This window comes from Dermacentor silvarum, chromosome 1, assembly GCF_013339745.2.
Source record: "Dermacentor silvarum isolate Dsil-2018 chromosome 1, BIME_Dsil_1.4, whole genome shotgun sequence".
Classification (NCBI taxonomy): domain Eukaryota; kingdom Metazoa; phylum Arthropoda; class Arachnida; order Ixodida; family Ixodidae; genus Dermacentor; species Dermacentor silvarum.
Window position 1 is genome coordinate 230,092,382 of NC_051154.1, and position 21,332 is coordinate 230,113,713.

A 21,332-nucleotide genomic window follows, 5' to 3' on the forward strand; every position below is an offset into this window, starting at 1 on the left:
TGGAATGGAGGGTGGTTAACAATCCATACGGGAGTGACCATTTTCCGATTATCTTAAGATTAACAAAACAGGACGAATGCTCACCACATGTGCCCAGTGAAAAGCCGACTCATCGGACTGGCAACGATACAGAGAGCTGACTTATTTGACCTGTAATGACATTTCTTTACTTAATATTGACGATGCAGTTGCATATTTAACAGCATTTATTTGATGCAGCGTCAATATGTATCCCCCAAACAAATGGATCGCCTTCTAAACGACGTGTTCTTTGGTGGAACAATAAATGTAGGGAAGCACGAAAGAAACAAAATAAGGCTTGGAATCAGCTGTCACTCTCCGACTACAGAAAAGCTTATCAGCTTTAAGAAAATAAAGTCGGAAGGTAGAAGAACGCGCCGCCGCGCCAAAAGGGAAAGCTGGCAAAATACATCTCCGGCATTACTTCCTATACAGACAAAAGAAAAGTCTGGAACAGGGCTAAGAAAATAAAGACCGCGAAACCATCCTCTACCTTTAGTAAACACAAAGGAGACACTTTGAGGACCAGGCTGATTGTCTAGGAGCACATTTCGAGCACATTTCCAGTGCATCGCACTACACAGATACTTTCTAAGATATCAGCGAAGCAGAGCGACAGCCTCTGGGTCGGAAAGGCACAGCCAATGCAGCATACAATCGTCCGTTTAGCATGGCGGAGTCTCAGGCTTCACTCAATGTTGTAACAAGTCTGCTCCAGGAAGTGACAGAATACTTTATGAAATGATAAAAACTTACATCCTGAACCCACCAAAACACTACTCTCACTTTTTAACACCATGTTCTCTGCGGCTACTTCCGTCCGCCTGGAAAGAAGCCATCGTATACTCCCTATTCTCAAGAGGGCAAGGACCCTTCCTCGGCCAGTAGCTAGGCCTATAGTTCTGACAAGTTGTATATGCAAACTGTTCGAGAAAATAATTAACCGACGTCTCATCTTTCTTGAGAGCAACAAAATACTCGATCCTTACAGTGTGGTTTCAGGGAAGGTAGATCCACAACAGACCACCTTGCCGCATCGAGAAATATCCGTGATGCCTTTGTACACAAACAGTTTTTCTTGTCAGTATTTTAGACATGGAGAAGGCATACGACACAACATGGCGTTTTGGAATACTCCATGACCTGGCTGGAATGGAGTCCGAGGCAACTTATTAAACGTGATTCAGAGCTACCTCTCTGATCGCACGTTCCGTGTTAGAGTTGGTAACGTCCTGTCTCGTCCGTTTATGACTGGCGTACCACAGGGGGAGTGCTAAGCTGTACCCCATGGCTGTACCTATTTGTTGTAAAAATGAACTCGCTCCGTACTATCATACCACGGACAATGTTTTATTCTTTATATGTGGGACATCCAAATAGGTTACAAATCGTGTAATCTTAGTATCTGCGAGCGACAAGTACAGCTTGGTTTGAATAAATGTCTAAGTGGGCGGACAAAAACGGTTTTAAACTAAACCCAAAAAAAGCACGTGCATCCTTTCTCAAGAAGAGAGGTGTAACACCGGATCCGTTATTGAGCAATGGAGACGGCTATCCGTTAGCCATGAACATAAATTTTTAGGCCTCATTTTAGACTCAAAATTAAACTTTGTCCCACACTTGAAATATCTGAAAGCGAAGTGCCTGAAGACAAGAATCTGCTCAAGCTCTTGTCCCGCACATCTTGGGGAAGTGACAGAAGGTGCCTCTTGAACTTGTACAAAAGTCTCATACGGTCACGACTTGACTATGGAGCCATTGTCTATAACTCTGCTACGCTAGTGCTCTGAAGATGCTGGATTCCGTCCACCACTTGGGTATCCGTCTTGCTACAGGTGCATTCAGGATAGTCCTGTGGAAGCTGTACGTTGAATCCAACGAATGGTCTCACTTCCAAAGGACTATTTAAGTCTCTTATCTGCCTGAAGGTGAATCAGATGTACATCACATGCCCACCTATTTCGCGATTTGTCCACAGCCAGGCTGTTCCGTAACCGCCCAACCACTAGGCATCCTCTGTCCCTGCGGTTGGAAGCACTGTCAGAAGAAACAGACGTCCCCCTTCTAGAGGATGTCTTAATGGCTCCTACTCTGCTTCCAGCGCCTTGGGAGTGGCAGACTATCGAATGTGACATCTCTTTCGTAGAAATATCAAAACGAGCACCTGAGGCAAATATACATTCACATTTCCTTTACCTTCACGAGAAGTATTCCTGCGCTGAATTTATACAGACGCTTCGAAGTATCCTGTGGTGTTGCTTACGCAGCTCTAGGACCGTCGTTTTCACTATCTGGTACACTTAATCCATATACCTGTATTTTTACGGCCGAAGCATACGCGATCCTCTCTGCAGTAAAACACATAACGCAAACGAATCTCACTAGGGCTATTGTGTTCACGGACTCATTGAGCGTAGTCCGAGCCCTAATGATCTACGAAAACATAAAAAACACTGTCTTTACGAACTCTATACATTTGCTATGCTCAGCTTATATGGGGAAACAGTCATCATCCTATGCTGGGTACCTGGCCACAGTGGCATAAAAAGCAACGAAGATGCTGACGATAACGCTACCTCAGTAGCTTTTAGCGACACTGACATAAGCATACCCATCCCAGCCACAGACATTAAACCATACTTGCGGCATAAGCTGAAGAAGCACTGACAGAAACAGTGGGATACCCAGGTATCGAATAAACTGCACTTAATCAAACCTAAATTAGGGCACTGGATATCGGAGAAAACAGCACGATACAAAGCAGTGCTGCTTTGATGATTAAGAATAGGTCACACCTTCGGCACCCACTCTTACCTACTGACTGGAAGTGATCCTCCGTCATGTCGAAGGTGTGGCGAGAGGCTTAGAGCTCTCCATGTCCTTATTCAGTGCAGGGAAATAGAAGGGAGCGTAAAAAGTACTTTCATTCTGCGTATCGCCAGCATATTCGACTTCACCCTGCAGCATTCTTTCTAAGCAACGAACCACTATTTAACTGAAAACAGTTTTTAGCTTTTTAGATGAAGTTAATGTCCTAGAAATTATTTGGCCGGGTCATGTGTAGCACAGCCTCGCCTTCGAGGCTGTAGCTGCTGTGACATTAGTCTTTATAGAACATGCCTCTGAGCTCTCTACTTCAAGAGCCCTGTGAAGGCTTTATCATAGTGAAACTTTTATGCACCTTTTACTTTGTCATGAATAATTGTCATTATATTTTACGCAGTTTACAGCGACCCGTTCTTAGGCCTCTTTACAGCCACATTAATTTTACATATTTAACTCAATTTAATCACTTCATTCATAGTACATAAAGAATTCATTACCATTTGTCATGGCGCTCTTTGGCATAGCTGGCCCTTGCGCCATAAAACGCCACACATCAATCAATATCATATGCATTGCATCAGTTATGTATCAGTTGCTAAAGGGACAGATGACCGCTACTACTGCGCAGGCATAACTACTTGTCCAGCGGCATGCAGTCAACAAAGATTGCAGGAGGCCCGCCGTTTCGCGGCATGCTGAAAGACCGCTGCCGTCGCGGCGCGTACCTTCCTGCGCTCGAGCAGTTCCGTACACATGATGTCTGCTTATCGCTGCTGTGAATTCATTTATAGCCAGCATTTCCTCGCGTTTATGCGCCTGAATCTAGCAGCGTGCAAACCTCACCTGAACTTCAACTTCGTACGCGACTCGCTTCAGTTGCGATTGACACCGCGCTAAAACTTCGCCGCTTATTTCTTGAACGGCGTACACGTATTCGGCGTTGCATAATTTCTTGCCTTTAGCCAGCGTGCCACCCCTGAAAAAATCTTCGCGCCCGATATTCGCTGCAGGCCGTGGTACAACACAACCGAAAGTGGCAGCTCCATATTGTAAACGTGCTTTCCGAAGCAGACGACCGAGCTTGATACTACCCAGTTCAGGACAGAGGGCGCTCTTTATGGATGGATGGATGCATGAGGCTGAACCCTTTAAATCGGGCGGTGGCATACGCCACCTAGCCATGACTATTAACATATTTTGTACTTTGTGGTGGGTGAAATTTCACCCCTGCCTTGATTTTAGCCACCAATCAGATAACCTCCGTTTGGTTATTTCTACCCGCTTAAAGTCTATTTTGCCTTCACGGTCCCTAAACCCCAATGCTTTGAAAAAATCAGCCCCGTTGCTTTGCACTGTAGGGTTAAGCCCTTTACAGAAACGTATGAGGTGTTCAGCCGTTTCCTCTTCTTCTCCACACGCACCGCACAACGTGTCTATACCTTGGTACTTGACTCGGTACATCTTAGTCCGCAATACTCCCGTCCTGGCTTTAAACAACAAAGACCTTCCCCTAGAAATATCATAGATATTTTCTTTGGCAATTTCGTGCTTGAAAGTTCTGTATGTTCCCAGTGCTGATTCGTCTGCATCCCTGTTTTCCATAGACCCCTCTCTGTTTCTTTAAGCTTTTTCTTAACCGCTGTTTCCTGGTTTGCACCCCTCCTGCAGTCCAAATATTTGATTGACAATATCCTGGTCCGCTTCTTCCATATTGTGTCAACATTCCTCATGTACAAATAACTGTAACTCTCCTTGCCCACCGCTTTTCTGCCATTTAATTCTCTCAATCGCTCCTCAAATTCTACCTTGCTGCTGGCTTCCCTGCCCTCAAATGACGACCATCCTATGTCACCCTGTACTCCCTGATTTGATGTATTTCCGTGTGCTCCCAGAGCAAGCCTACCTACCCCTCGCTGCTTAACTTCCAACTTTGCTCGAACCTCTGATCTCATGCACAGGACCGCATTGCCGAAAGTCAAACTAGGGACCATCACCCCTTTCCAAATCTCTCTCACCACTTCGTGCCTATTGTAATTCCACAGTGCCCTATTTTTCATCACAGCTGCATTTCTGCTACCTTTAGCCATTACATATTTTTCATGTTCCGTTAGGTATTCAGCCCCATTGTTTATCCACACTCCAAGATATCTGTACTTATCCACCACCTCCAGCGTAACCTCCTGTATCCTATGCTCGCTGCCCTGATTATCATTAAAAATCATGACTGCCGATTTTTCTTTACTAAACTTCAAACCTAAGCTATCTCCCTCTTTACCACAGATGTCCATTAATCTCTGCAAGTCTTCCTTGCTGTCAGCCATAAGTACAATGTCATCCGCATACATCAGTCCTGGTAATGACTGTTAATCCATTCTCCTTGCTTGAAAAAGGAAAGGTTGAAGCCAACTCCGATCCTCTCTAATTTTTTCTCTAATCCTTGTAAATACAGCATGAACAACAGAGGTGACAGAGGGCACCCCTGCCTAAGCCCCTGCTGTATCTCTATAGGCCCAGATACATTGTTTTCCCCATTTTATAAGCACCTTGTTACTTTTATAGATATCTTTTAAAAGATTACTTACTCCATCTTCCACATCTAGAGTGCCCATTATGTCCCACAAACCCTTTTGGATTACACTGTCATAGGCTCCCTTGATATCCATAAATGCGAGCCATATGGGCCTGTGTTCCTTTTCTGCTATTTTATTACACTGCGTCAATGAGAACAGATTATCGTCTAACCTTCTTTGTTTCCGGAACCCATTTTGTAGTTCCCCCAGCACCTCCTCGTTCTCCACCCATGCCTGCAATCTGTCCTTTATAATCTGCATCACCACCCTGTAAACTACTGATGTCACTGTTATGGGACGGTAGTTTTTAGGTCGGCTTTGTCCCCCTTTCCCTTATATATCATGCTCATCCTCAGTCTCCACCCGTCGGGGGCTTACCATCCATTATCATTGTGCTCACTGCCTCTTTTAATGCTTGCTTAGATTTTGGGCTCAATGTCTTTATTAATATAATTGGGATGCCATCAGGATCTGTCGACGTGCTACTAGGAATCCTCTTCTCTGCTCTTTCCCACTCGCTTTGTTCAAGTGGAGCCACTGCACTAACCAGTCTATCCTCACCTGATTGAGCACATGCTACGTTTCGTTCTTTAAATTTTTCTGTCATCATTGTTCTTATATGTTCCATTGCCTCATCTCCTTCTAGCCGAACACCTTGAGCTGTAAATATAAACCTCTGCTCTAGACTAATCTTATTACTCAAGGAGTTGAGATGTTTCCAAAGTTTCTTCACTGCTTTTCTATCCTTTTTTGTTACTTCTGACAACCATTGGGTCCCCTTTCTTCTAATCTTCTCATTGATCAAATGGGATGCTTCTCTTCTACAGTTTAAGAAGTTATTCCATTTTCTGTCTACATCAGCTTCTGGTTCACCTCTCTGCTTTGAATATCTGTGTTCCCTGGATGCTTCCTGACGTTCCTCTATGGCCTTCTTAACCTCCTCATCCCACCAGCTCTTGGATTTACGTCTTCTGTTCCCTTTGGGCCTGACTCGTACCTTAGCAAGTTCTAGCTCAAGTAGCCCTGTTAAATTTGCACATGTCCATTCTGTTTTAGTATCCTCTGAAATTACTTCCTCAATTTGTTGGGTTGCTATTTCCAGCTGCTTTTCCGAGTAAAATATCCCACCTGGTTTTTCATCTTGTCTCCTACCTACATTCATTTCTCTTGTAAAACGCACCTTAATACGTTTGTGATCACTACCTAGACTTCTGGAGCCATATTCATCTATGTTGATTACCTTTAGCCTATCATGCATCCTATGTGACATTAGTGCATAATATATCGTCGACTGCAGGCTCCCTACCTCCCATGTTATGTGCCCTTCACACTTCTCAGTACTGATGCATACAATTAAGTCATGCCTTTCAGACATCCAGCATCATGTTGCCTATTCAGTCTGTGTACCCGTCCATGTCTTCTAGGTGTGCGTTCATGTCTCCTAGTACAATAATCTCGCACCCTCCTCCTAGCTCATTAATGTCACTTGATATGCATTCCAGCATTTTTTTTTCTCTTTGGCATTTGCTCCTGTCCACAGGTACACAAAGCCAAGGAGTGTCTACTCTCCTGCAACTTTCCCTTTTAGCCATAAATGCTCCTTGCATTCCTGTTTGACCCTTTGCCAATTCATACTTTTATGAATGAATGCCCCAATTCCACGCCCTTTTCTGCTGCCCTCTGTTCTATTGCAATATTCCCATGCATAGTCAGGATTACAGGGTGGTTGCTCCATGTCCCTAAGATGTGTCTCCACAAATCCGTATACCATCAGCTTTTCCTGCCTTAGTTGCTGTCTATCTCCTCTCGCTTCAGTATATTCCTGCCACCTTGCATGTTAATGTACCCTATGTCAGAATAACCTTGCCCCTGGTGCTTACGTCTATTTCTTCTCCTACCGACTCTACGTTTCTTGAATCTTAGGGCCTCTCTTTAGCACCTTTTTCGCAGCGCCGCCTGGGCAAAGCAAGAGCCCCATAGACGGCTACTATTGGCTGGTACCTGACATCAATCAAGAATGGTTTTTGGATCAGTCCGCTTCCTTCTACTGTTACTGTGCATATTTGTCGGCGCAGTTTAATAAACAGGCTTGAGTAAGCGAAAATCTGCTTTCGCATTTCGATAAAGATTGCGTATTTCGAAAGAAGCCGGCTATCATCTGCTCGCGCTCGACCGTGGCCGCCTGCGTAGGAATTAGACTTTGGCCACACTGCTTATTATAGTCGTAGCCATCGGGTCTCGCTAATTTCGATTAGCTTAAACACTCAACTAGCCTCGAACCACGCGAAACTTAAGGTCAGACCACACGTACGCTTGCCAGCGCGTGCTCACTCCTGGCAGCATCTGGCTAGACGCCTTGGCAGACATCGCTTCGTATTGAGCTGCTGACAGCGCTTCAAAATGTGCAAGTTCAATGTGGCTACTACCCGTCGGTCAAGCTGGTGCGGGACAAAGCCGGTGCGCACCACGTAGCACAGCCAGACTGCAGCCTATGAGCGCGAGAGCGCACTCAAGCACTGTCGTGCACAAAGCAAACGCTGCGCATACGCACTACAGTTGCATCTAGCTGCGGTATGTTACGTAGCGTAGATACCGCGGCCGCCGCGTGGTGCCGCGACGAGTCCGCTCGCTGAGCTCACTACGCCTCCATAGAATAAAGAATCAACTTTGGCGGCTCGCTGTGGCTCGCTGAGGACAACCGCGTGCTCCGATTGCTCTCTGTGGGTGATGTGAGCACTGCACGGGCCGATTTTTATTGCGATAGCAATTATATGGACACTTCTACCGGATTTCTGCCGTCGCCGTGAGGTTCCCTATAGATAAAATCTTCGCCGCGCTCCGTATGCCCGAGCGGAAGCGTGCGGGGACGCGCGCTATCACGGAGAGCGAACGCACTCAATCACCCACGCGCAAGCAAGGAAGCGGGAAGCCAGCGCCGGAGGGAGCGCGGGGGGGGGGGGGGGGGGGAGGGGGGGGTGCACTTCTACTCTGCCAACAACCGCGCTCGTCGCTCGTCCGCACCGTCTCTTATCTCCACACGGCTCTGACCTTTATGCGCCGTGCATTCGCCGCTCAGTTGCCGTTGAAGCGATAGACCGCACGTACCTTCGCCCGCTGCGGCGTATGGGCTCACTGCCAGCGTTTTGACAGTCGTTGTCTGCAGTCATTCAGTGTGATCTATTCATGTTTGTTTGTGCGCGCTCACACCACGCTTGTTCATTCAGTTAGTAATAGTCGGGCCACATTTTCCAACGCACGCTACACATGCAATGCTGCCCGGATCGGCAGTGCAGCACTACAGATGTGTCCCTTCGCACGCGCTGCCCACGGGAAGCGCTTCTCATCAACACCACCGTTTCACACGCGCCTTCTCGTGGTCATCGAGTCTCTCTTCATGTCGGTCTACTTACGCCGCAGCACACCTGCATACTTAATCAGCTCATGTTTACTACAATTAATATTGCTACCAAAGCCGCTCGCCTTACTTCGTATGACATTGCTGTGTTGCTATCGCATTCATTGCTTCGCCCTCAGGGCGAAACTGTGACATTTTTTCAGCCCGGGCCCGGCCCGGGCCCGTTTTTACGTTGGGCTGCAAGCCCGAGCCCGACCAAACTTTTTGTGGCGATACCCGGGCCCGGCCCGGGCCCGGAAATAATCTACGTTACCCGCCCGGCCAGGCCCGTCACCCCTTTATCTTAGGCCCGAGCCCGGCCCAAGCCCGGCTCGAAACCGGCCCGAACCCGGCCCGAAACCGAAAAAGATCACCGAGCGGCATTAAAAAAATAAAATAAAGAAGAGAATGAATGGAACTTATTCTTAAGGCATAAATACATGTCATATGCAATTATGAACACCGTTTGAACGGTCTGAGTGCAAATTCCAGCGCGCGAAGTAGTACGAATGACCCTGCCGAGCAGTATCGCCAGCAGTTTTCAAAAGACGCGACCTTGATGCGGCCCAGTCCACTTCTATCGCAACGCCGCCACATTATTTTTTTACGTCGGGTGCCTCACTGCAAAGCATGCGCCGCCCCAGCCGCTCATCTCCACAACCGTATCTATAGTAGACTATAGCCGAAGCGCAGCTACGGCCGGTCGTGTGCGCAGCGCATGTATGGAGAAATGGAAAAAGAAAGCTTCTCGTTCCTCCACGGTGCAGCGTAATGCGCTGCTGCTATAGGCGGCCGGTTGAGAACATGCGTGTAATCATGGATGGACGCCGTGCCATATTTCAGCCGCGTGACAAATTATCTTATCGTACCAGTCATTGTTTTACCAATACGCCATGGAAGAATCAGCAAGTCGCGAACGCGCTGCTGAAAGCATTAATTACATTGATTTAGGTATAGAAAAAACAATGTATCCTTTGGTTTGAGGCGACTTATGTCTTTCTGAACTTTTACATTTTGTTCAAATAGCGCAAAATACGACGGAAGAAGAAAAGGGAAGTACACAGGAGTAGCACTGCTAGCTTCCAGCTGCGGGGCAACAGATTTTTTTAGAGTCGAGACGCGCGAGGATAACTCGCTGCACGTTACATGCACACCACCAGAAAGTCCGAGCCCGGCCCGGGCCCGCGTCAAAATACCCGAGCCCGGTTCGGGCCCGGGTCAAAAAGCACATGCCGTGCCCGAGCCCGGCCCGAGCCCGTGAAAAAAAAAAGTTGCAGTGGCTTAGCTCGGCTATGCCAGGATATACGTTGCGTTAGCAAAGGTTACCTGCCGGCATGGCCGGGTAACGATACCCATTGGTAACGCTAAAGAGTGGAATCTTCTGCTTAACGAGAAAGTTCTTGCACGTTGTACAAACCCGCGCCACGGTTTCAGCCCACTGAGGCGCCGCCGCTAAACTCAACGTTTCACGCATGGCACTACTCAGCGGCGTCAAGTCTTTCATGTGCCATAGTCTTTCGCACACGTCGCACACATATCCAAACGGATTGTTTACGAAGTCCGTCTGGAAGGTCCGAGTCGCACTGGCGCTTTCGCTGAGTTTCACAGTATATTCAGTCGATCGGCGAGCCTTGACGTCATCGACGGCGTTTTGTTGTTGCTGCAGGGGTGGTCGGGCACGTCGCTCAGCCTCCTGGCGACGCTCGTCCCTTTGCTCCAGTGTCTCCGCAGCACGTTTAGCCTTCTTCTGTTCATTCCTCCTACGCTCAACCGCTAATTGCCAGGCAACTACTTCGGGATCCGATGAGTCAAGCTTCTCCGTTCTTCTGCGCTGTTGAGCAGCATTTGCGCTCTCCTTCTCCATGGCTATACCACACTGGCAAACGCCAGTCAGAAGCGCAGCAGCTCCAGCGCAGTGTCAGACGGCGACTGCACAGCGAGCGCGCGCCGGCGCCAGTGCGTCTACCACGGCTACGACGTCACTCCTCTGGAATGCGCAGACCGGCGGCGGTGAGTCGCGCGCGGCGGCGGCGGAGTGCGCGAGAGGTGCCGGCTCCGGTGGCTCCGGTGCGCAAGCCGTGTGACATCACTGATCCTTGCGCATGCGCAGCACGGCTCTTGATGTGCCGCGCGAAACGGTCTTGGCTAGGCCAGTGTAGCTAACGCTACAAAACTGCCCTACCCGGCCCGGCCCGGGCTTTCGGGTAAGCCTGAGCCCGTGCAGCGCTCTAATGTGACTACAAGCGCGTGGCGAGCCGTCCCGAGCGCCAACATCCGACTGGAACAGGTCGTCTTTTTCCCGAGTTGCACACCTTCGAGGTGTTTCGCCATCATGGCCGAAGCTGGTTGCGTTACAAATCTATTCAACGCGAGTCCGCAGTGCGGCACCCATCGCTTACCCGATGTGGGCGCTGCCGACGTACTCGCACGCGCGAACATAAAGGCGACGTTTGTTCGAGTCTCAGAAATTGTGAGATTGCCGTAGAGATAAGTGCGAAAGGAATGCGCTACTTGCCAACTTGGTGCGAGAAAACACCGCCACTCGTAACCATCTAGTACACTGTAGCACAGCAAAGGGATGAGACACCATGAACTCAACCGCATACTGGGCGCGACAGCCTCAGAGATTGGCGCATCGTAGGCGCCAAGATCGGAAATAGTGGCACCTACGTGTACATCCAAAGCCAAATTTGAACTGTGCGCCATGGTGACCTTCAATAGGGGCGCCCCGCTCTGCCGTAGCCTTCGCAGTACAAGGCACTGAAGAAGGAACGAGAGCACCGAGAAGGGGTTGAAGACGATCTTTGATTTCCAATAACTCCGCTTCTGCTGAACGCACTAAAGTGCTTTTTGCTGCAAAGTATTTATGAAATATTCTATTTTAACTTCAATTGCATTTCTCAACTTCGATAAAAGGTGTTTCAGGGTTGAGGCAAGATGTTCTGCGTAGAGCACTGCACGGGCTCAGGCTTACCCGAAAGCCCGGGCCCGGCCCGGCCCGTCGGCCGGGCCGGGCCAGGTAGAGCAGATTTTTCACGGGCTCGGGCCGGGCTCGGGCACGGCGTGCACTTTTTGACCCGGGCCGGGCTCGGGTTTTTTGACGCGGGCCCGGGCCGGGCTCGGGCTTTCTGGTGGTGCGCAAGTAACGTGCAGCGAGTTATTCTCGGGCGTATAAACTCTGAAAAACATGTATTTTTCGGTCTCGGGCCGGGTTCGGGCCGGTTTCGAGCCGGGCTTGGGCCAGGCTCGGGCCTAAGGTATAGAGGTGGCGGGCCGGGCCGGCCGGGTAGCGTAGGCCCGGGTCTCACCATAAAAGTTTTGATCGGGCTCGGGCGGGCCGCCCAATGTAAAAACGGGCCCGGGCCGGGAGCAAAAAGCGGCCCGTGCAATGCTCTAGTTCTCCGTATCTACTGCAAGCGCTCTCGCCAAGCAGCGCAGGGCAGCTAAGCATCTCCCCGCGCCTACATACGTGAAATATATAGTAATTAAGCCTAAATATATCGAGAAACTACTATATCTGGCTCGCTTAGAAGTCTCCTATATATAAATGTAGGACGTGTGCTTCACTGAAGTTGATGTCTCTTTCTCGGGCAGGCGTCGGACACCGAGGTGGTGTGGGTGCTGCGGCTGTGTGTGGTTGCTGTGGCCGCCGTATCGGCCATCATGGCCATGGCGGTTCGCTCGGTCTACGATCTGTGGGCACTCAGCGCCGACCTGGTGTACGTGGTGCTTCTGCCCCAACTCCTAGCCGCCGGTGGTGTAATGCGGCCGGTTCGGTGACCGCCTTCACTCTGGGCCTGGCACTGCGCGTGCTTGGCGGGGAGCCTGTGCTGGGCATTCCGGCCATCATGCACTATCCACTCTACGACGACGGCAGGCAGCTGTTCCCTTTCAAGACGGCCACCATGCTACTCTCCGTCATCAAGCTGCTCGCCGTGTCCCGCGTGGCCGATTGGGTCACCGGCTCCAAGCGCGCCGGTCGCCTCGAGACCCTGCCTTCGCCGGTGTGCCAACTGTCTAAAGAGCCGACGCTTACTTCGAACGACTTATGGAAATAGCTAACCATCTCATGGTGTATAGACCACTGCAACATCGCTTCATCGTATTGACAATGCCGTAAATGGTCCCGAGACTTGTGTTGAAAAACTGCAACAATGATCTCTTCCGCGGCCACATGTCCTAGGATCTTTGCTTCTGAGTATTGTCCGCAGAGGAAGGCGTTGAACGTCGCATCCAAAGACAGAAGCACGGGAGGCGTCGATTGTCTGTTGTCGCCCACAAGAGTCGCACATAGTCGTGATGGACAAACCCGCGCGCGCGCGCAGCTAGTGTTTGCTCTCCTTTTATCCTTTCATATCTCTCCCGCAGGCCAACTGGACGTGCGCCTAGTTAACCTTGTTGCCTTTCCTTTCTTCATTGTCTTTCTCTTGACACTGCGCATAGACCAACAGCTCGCCTGCGCGTCTCCATATATAGTCGAGTGCCTCTATACAACGAACGCCTGTACAACGAACGCCTGTACAACGAAATGAGCTGTATAACGAAGGAATAATTTTGTCCCTGTTCTACTGTGAGCTGTGCGGTGCGCGACCTTTACAGCGAATTGGCGTGTATAACGAATGATCTCGGAGGCCGCAAGCCCTTCATTATAAAGGCGTTCGACTGCAATGGACATTGTGGACAATGCGTGCTTGCAAGTAAATGCCTGCACGCATGAAGGTGACCACATTAATAGCGCGCGCGACTGTTCGCATGAGCTTTGACACGGCTCTGTCTCCGTGTGTGCTTTTCAAATGGTCGTGACAGCGCCTTCTATAGTCCATCCCACATTTTCTTGCAACGAAGCTGCATGGGGTAGTTCCACAACTGTTTTCGCAAGGCGGCAGAAACGTGTCGCGGCGTGGAAGGTATCTAATGTCAGCCACAGAACAGCCACCGAAGCAGCCTGCATCTAATTATGGGCTAATTCAGACCGGCGATCGAGCAGCCGAGCGACTGACCCAAAACACTCGCTTTTCGACCAAAGCGGCCATTTGCGGTCATATACAGGGTATTTCACTTAACTTAAGCCAAACTTTTTAAATATGCAAATACGACGTAGCTGGACCGAACCAAGGTAACGTTATTTGCCGTCGCTTGGAGATACTCAGATTAATAATTGCATTCCGTCTAATCGCATAATATTCTTAATAATTAATGAACTTCTCAATCATTATAATTAGATGAAAAGTGTCAATGAGAAAATTGTAGAGCAAAATGAAAAACTCCCGATACTGCTTTCTGTTGCTCAATATGTGCTACACAAAAGTGTTTTTCTGAGCGTGAAAGATGCCCGCGAATACAAGCAAAGTGCCTTGAGCGGCTATTTGCACGAAAATTTTGCAGCACGAGCGAGACGTTCCCGTAATCACGCTTTCTGTGTTCATTGCGGCCTCTGAAAGTGCCCTGTCGTTCAGAATCAAATTATTTGCCAAAATATATCGCGAATTCAAAACACCTAAATAGCTGCGCTCAAAATTCGCATTTGGGAGAAGCGTAATCGTCGGTGCATCTTTTTTTCTTTTTTTTTTCTGTTCGGCCTAATCATGGATCATCACTGTGTACACTCCATATAAGATGGGAAGTTATCGCAGTTTTCAAGACGTCGCGTGATAGACAGGCGGAGTGGGCGCGGCCCTAAAATTTCTGACCAACCGTGAAGGGCTAATGGCAGAAATGGAATGTTTTGGACAGTTTTGATTTCCGAACATTTCCTGAATTTGCTCACATCTTCATAGTGATTCGCCGTTTTTTCTTTATTTATTTTTCATTTATTTTTATTTATTTTTCATTATCTTTTTTTGTGAAACCGAAGAAGTCAATGTCTTCGGTACACAGGCACACCACCATATAAATTATGGTAAGCATACTATACACGGTGATCAATGTTAAGTCGACAAGTTTTTTTTTTAATTATATATAGGCGCTAAGATGTACGGGCAGACGACCTCTACAGTAAGGTTATGCGGCCAGGGGGACACAGAATGAGGTGGTTATTATTGATGTCGGTGGCTAAATTAACTACAATTGAATAATCAACTTTTTAGTGGCTGCAGTAAGCAGGAATGTTTGTATTGAAAAGTTAGACGCAATCGTGTTTCTACACAGTTTCAATTGACAGAATTCTTCTAGCGCATCCGTATACTCCGAGATATCTAACTGCGAAGTTTAATTGCCGTTCGCATGCAAGAAATGATTACGCATGCAAGACAGTGACGACCGGCGCAAAGCTCCTCCCTTTTGTGACGTGCCTGCTGTGCACGGTGTTTAGTTTGAAAACGGGGTGGAGGCATAGGCAAAATTTCTACCTGCCTCCCCCCGGCTTCAGTTCTGGCTCCCTTATCTCGGCATCGCAGTTGCTGCCATCATTACAGGGCCGGTATTTTGTAGGGATGCGTTATGCTTTATTCTATACTAGTCTTATCATCCACCGCTCACGGCCGGCTGATCCCGTTGATAACGTGAGCGGACCGTCGCTCTGACCACTGACCAAGCGCAAAAAGCACGAAAAGGCATTAGCATCGGAAAGGCATCGCTACAAAATACCGGCCCTGGCCACTCGTCTCCGTGTTTCGATAGCGGTTCCAAGTACTGCAGTTTGCAATTGCGCAAGCCAAGACTGAAAGGGTGCCAGTTATCACTTTTGCCTATGCCTCCACCCCGTTGTCAAACTAAACACCGTACAGAGCAGGCACATCACAAAAGGGAGGAGCTTTGCGCCGGTCCTAACCGTCTTGCATCCGTAATCTTGCGAACGGCAATTAAACTTCGCAGTTTGATATTCAAAGCACGGATACGCTAGGAGAATTCTGCGAAGTTGTAGAAACACGACTGTCTTAACTATTCAATACAAATATGCCTGCTTACTGCAGCCAGTCAAAAGTTGCTTATTCAATTTTTGTTAATTGCACTACTAACAGCGATAATTATCATCTCACTTTGTGTGCCCCTCGCCACATAAGCCTACTGTAGAGGTGGTCTTCACGTACGTTTCAGCGCCTAATAAAAAAAAACTGTCAACTTAACTTTGGATAGGATAGGAATAAACTTTATTTGTCCAACGGTTATGGCGGTTGATGCCCGGGGCTAGGCTGCCAGGGGTCCATCGCCGGAGAAAAATCTTCCGAGATCCTCGGCAATGGCCCTGGCCCGCTGAACGGCCCACTACTGGTCCTCGGGTGCCTCGCTGAGGAGGGTGGCTTGCCATCTCTCAACGAGGCACTCCGCTTCAGAGGGCCCTGCTGTTGTCTTCCCCCTTCCTCTTGGTCCTTCTTCCTCATGGTGTTGGCAATCCCAAAGCATATGGGCCATATCAGCCCATTCGTGCTCGCACCACGGGCAGCCGGGCGACGGTGCAACGCAGGCCACAGGCGGTGCAGGTGGTAGGGGTTGGTGAAAGTGCCCCTCTCCAACCTCCTCATGTCGACTGCCTGGAACCTGTCCAGATGCCCGTGGAGTTGTGGATATTTCTTACGTTCTTTCCTGTAGTGTTCAAGAACCTCTCGGTACGAGGCCGGAAACTCCTCGATCCTCCTCGCGTCCCTGTGGCCCCCAGCTATAGAGCTATACCCTGTACCCTGTATATACAGCAATACCCTGTATATGCTAACTGTACTAGTTTTATAGCGCCTTCTGTATAGGCTCAGCCACGCTGCGCTTGCGCATAGGTGCCAAAGGCGACTGTCGACATACGCAATTGGGTCAAAGCCTGCGTTCGCCCATACGACGGCGCACAAAAGAGGCTTAAATAGACTTTGTGTGTTAAAATGTCGCCCATGAACAATTGCCCTTCCTCGGCAAGATATGTGGTCATAGGGATCTAATATTGCATGGCGGTTCATGTTTCTCATAAACTCATTGAGGCAGTGCATGCAAGAATACACCGGAGACCACACACACACGAAGCAGCGGAGTCGCATCCCTAGCCTGCTGTGACTGTAAAATGACGTGCAAAATTGCAAGAAAACGAGGGTGCAGGGAGGTGTGGGATATTGCTTGTATATCTTAGGCCCCCGTCGTTTAGGATGAGAAGCATTTCGTTTCGATTTGTCGACACCTGTTAGGCTTTTAGACCGCTCCCCGAGCGGTCTGTTAGCTTTTCGTTTTCTTTTTTTTTCTGCATTTATTGTCGCTATAGTAATGACAGCTTTTCACATCTTCAAAAGGACAATAATGAGCATACTTTCTGAAAATGAAGTAAGCAGCGGAAAACATCCACCTATTCTTTCTCTAAAGATAAGTACAGAAAAAATCGGAAGCCTATATAAAGCCACAAATTCGACGGAGCGAATCCAACAATGTCGACGACCATTACACTGCAACATTCTCTTCAAAAGTCTCCTAGAGTTGGGCGGGACCCCAACGCTGCGCCTTCGAAATGTCACCATTGCGCGCGCAGTTCAAATTTCATTTTGGATGTTAAAGTAGACGCCACGACTTTCGATTTTTGTGCCTACGACGCGCTAAACGTAAGACAAACGCGGTTGTCCTCGGCGAGCCGCAGTTGCGCTAAGCCAGTGAACTCGTGGCGGCATCCCGCGTCGGCCGCGGTGTCGCCGACCGCAGCGACCAATAGCAGCCGTGTATGGGAATGTGCTTTATTACGAAATACAGCACCCAGAAAAGAGAGGGTCATAGCTTCTGTTGAAACGAGAGCATTTGAGAGAAAGGTGACTTCGCGCTCCGCGTGCGAGCTCCATGCAACGCGTACGAGAGCAAAACTTGGCTGAGATGTTCACAGCAGCGTATGCTACCCGCGGACTATGTTATTTCAGCAAGCCCGAGGGATGGTTCAGGGCCCCTTTAAGGATGGTGGTAGAAATCAGTCATGACCATGATACAGCAGAAATGACAATGACTCAACGAAAAAAGATTATGACTATGACTCAAATGAATTAAGAGTGATTCAAGGGCTTATGGAGAGAGGAGTGACTTGCAAAAAAATATGTGAGATTTGAGGGTCCAGGTGAGAGTGACTCAGCAAAAAAGTGCCGAGTAACGGTTCGAGTTTGGTGAATCATAGAAAGAGTGACTTGCAAAAACATGGTGACTTGCAAAATTAACTGTATAAATTGTGGTTTCAGAGTGATGATGACTCAGCAAAAAAAAACCTGTGCTTAGTACTAACACGGCGCGAGTTTGTTGAAATAAGAATGACTTGCAAAAATTACTTTGCAATATGTGTGAAGAAATGTGAATGAAGAAACTAAAGGAAATGTCAAAATAAATTTCACAAAGCGTAAAAAGTGCTCGCCGTGTCATTGAGTTATAACGGCGCTCGGGCTTTCGCCTTGGAGTTGTGTTAGTTGTAGCATAAGGGACCCCTACTAACTTTAATTTAGTTAGTATGCCTATGTTTACGAGTTTATACGGCCGATAAGCTACTATCCTTACTTCGTATAGCTCTCCACTAGTTTGCTATCGCAATCAATGCTTCGCCATTCGGGCGAAACTGCGACATTTTTTATGTCTTTCTCGTTCCCCCGCTCACACTACTTCGTCTTCCACTCATGCGGCTACATTTGGAAGAAGAGAGAGCAGCTTGCGGCAGGGCGCGTGGTCTACCGGCTGCCGTGCAGCACGCATGCTCGGACGTCCGCTGTCTCTCAGCCGGCGAGCAGTAGGCTCTTGGAACACTGCACCGACCACCACCCTCCTCTGCTACCAGTCTGTGCCCCATAACCGCTCTGCTCGGCGATTCTGTTGGCTCCCGTGGACCATGCCCCATCGCCGCCCGCGAGAGTACACGTTAAGGACCGTATGCGGGACCGCCAAGGACCGTATGCGCCAGACGCTCGACGAGTTCATGGGCACCGGCTGGGATGGCGTCAAGAACTCGCTCCAGTACTCGGACCCCAAGGTATGCCGCTGCTTCCTGCTGGGCCTGTCCCCCCACGACGCGCTTGCCGGTACCAAGATATCCATGGGCGCTTGCTCCAAGATCCACAACTACGCGCTCAAGGCCGACTTTAAGAACAGATCCAGCATGTACCGGCTTAGACGGCACCGCTTATACGATCTCACGGTACTCACCTACCTGCAAAAGGTAACCCGCTCGTGCGAGATCCTGGACCGGGCCAAGAACGGCCGCCTGATACGGTGTCAGTCTACGGCGCACAGCAATCGCCATTGCGAAAAAAAGGCCACGCTCAAGTCCTATGGTGACATGATCGACAAGAAGCTCATCGAGGCCGAAGAACTTGGCAACAAGGGCAAAGTGCAAGAGGCGCTCGCTGTCATCAAGGAGGTCGAGCGGCTCAAGCGGCGCCGAAACCGACTCGAGAAGATGCAGGACCGCAAGCCCAACGAACCGGTCAAGGAGCAGAAGCAGAACATATGCGAGGACTGCCAGCTCTGCATTGGCCTCGACGACAACGAGCAAGGCATCGCCAACCACTCGAGCGGCCGGCTCGACATGCGCCGAAAGAACGCCGAGCTCACTCCCAGGCTCGAGAAGTCGCAGGTGGCGGGCGACTGGGCGCGCCTCGAAGCCGCGCAGCAGCAGTCGAAGCAGTCGACGTCGCACCTCGACCTAGCCTCGACCAGGGCGCATAGCTATTCGCCCAGGTCGTGCAGGCCTAGCAGCCGCAGCAGCAGCCGTAGCCGAAGTCGCAGCCGCAGTCGCAGGAGGGCGTATACAGCTCCGACTCCTGCAGCAGCAGCAGTGAATGTTCATCGACTTCCCGCTATAGTTCACGTTCACGGTCTCACTTGACGTCCTGGCGCCGCTCTCCGAGGTCCTGCTCGAAGGTCCCGCTCGGAGTCGCACCGGCGGTCCCGTTCCAGGTCACCGCGACGAAGGTGGTCGAGGTCCCGGTCCGGAAGCCGCTGCAGCCGCAGCTGCTCGCGGTCTTGAAGCAGATCTTACAGCCGGTCGTGCAGCCGTACGCGTAACTGCTCGTGCAGGAGTCGATACACTGACAGGTCTCAAGGTCACGCGAAGCACCGGAGTGTATCCAGGTCCCGGAGTCACTCTCATTCGGGGCACAGCTGTGGCCACAGCCAACAGAGTGGAGACCGTGAGCGCCGGTCGCGCAGTACATGTGACTCAGAGGCATCTCCAAAAGCCTTCGCAGGCCTCAGAAGCTGAGCCTGAGATGAAGCTGAAGACGCCATTTTTTTATCTTTTTCGTAATTACTGTAAATATATATATATAATAAATAACGCATTCTATGGCGGCAATGCGGACGCAAATATTCGGGAGTGTTTACCGAGCACGCGGCATCCCATGTCGACCCTCACCACTTTCGCCCCGGACCCCGGAGCAGTGGTCGACCTGAGGACCGCGCGCCCAGCAGCACGGCCTGTGTCGGGCCACGCTTCCATGACTCTCAGGAGGAAAGCAATTGCATGCGGCAGGCAAGGGGAGGGTCATTATAGGCACCCTGTATGCGCCCACGGACCGCGATAAGCCGCTTAATTTCCTTTTTTTTTATTTTTTTTTTCAAAAGAGGCATAAATAGGCTCTGTGTGTTAAAATGTCGCCCATGAACAATTTCCCTTCCTCGGCAAGATATGCGGTCAAAGGGATCTAATATTGCATGGCGGTTCATGTTTATTATAAACTCATTGAGGTAGTGTATGCAACAATACCCGGGAGACCACAACCACGAAGCAGCGGGGTCACATCCGTAGCCTGCTGTGACTGTAAAATGACGTGCAAAATTGCAAGAAAACGAGCGTGCAGGGAGGTGTGGGATATTGCTTGTATATCTTAGGCCCCCGTCGTTTAGGATGAGAAGCATTTCTTTTCGATTTGTCGACACCTGTTAGGCTTTTAGACTCTCCCCGAGCGGTCTGTAAACTTTTCGTTTTCTTTTTTTTTTCTGCAATTATTGACGCTAGTAATGACGGTTTTTCACATCTTCAAGAGGACCGAAATGAGCATGCTTTCTGAAAATGAAGTAAGCAACGGAAAGCATCCACCTATTCTTTCTCTAAAGATAAATACAGAAAAAAAATGGGAAGCCTATATAAAGCCACAAATTCGACGGAGCAAATCCATCAATGTCGACACCCATTCTACACTGCAACATTCTCTTCAAAAGTCTGCTAGAGTGGGGCGGGACCACAGTGCTACGCTTTCGAAATGTCACCATTGCGCGCGCAGTTCCAATTTCATTTTGGATGTTAACGTAGACGCCACGACTTCCGGTTTTTGTGCCTACTGACGCGCTAAACGTAAGCCAAACGCGGTTGTCCTCAGCGAGCCGCAGTGCGCTAAGCCAGTGAACTCGTGGCGGCACCCCGCGGCGGCCGCGGTGTCGCCGACCGCAGCGACCAATAGCAGCCGTGTATGGGAATGTGCTTTATTACGAAATACAGCACCCAGAAAAGAGAGGGTCATAGCTTCTGATGAAACGAGAGCGTTTGAGAGAAAGGTGACTTCGCGCTCCGCGTGCGAGCTCCATGCAACGCGTACGAGAGCAAAACTTGGCTGAGATGTTCACAGCAGCGTATGCTACCCGCGGACTATGTTATT

The 21,332-nt window shown here is 49.5% G+C and overlaps 1 protein-coding gene across 1 annotated transcript; it reads left to right on the plus strand.

The window, feature by feature from the left end:
- The first annotated feature begins 18,512 nt into the window (after positions 1-18,512).
- On the plus strand, positions 18,513-19,564 carry LOC119437614 (putative RNA-binding protein Luc7-like 2). Its single transcript, XM_037704616.2, has one exon. The coding sequence runs from the start codon at positions 18,569-18,571 to the stop codon at positions 19,562-19,564; it is 996 nt and encodes a 331-aa protein (XP_037560544.1). The 5' UTR covers positions 18,513-18,568.
- Positions 19,565-21,332: the final 1,768 nt, after the last annotated feature.

Excerpts from the sequence above, each read along its gene's own strand:
- LOC119437614 (XM_037704616.2), top strand. The coding sequence starts at position 18,569 with ATGCCCCATCGCCGCCCGCGAGAGTACACGTTAAGGACCGTATGCGGG.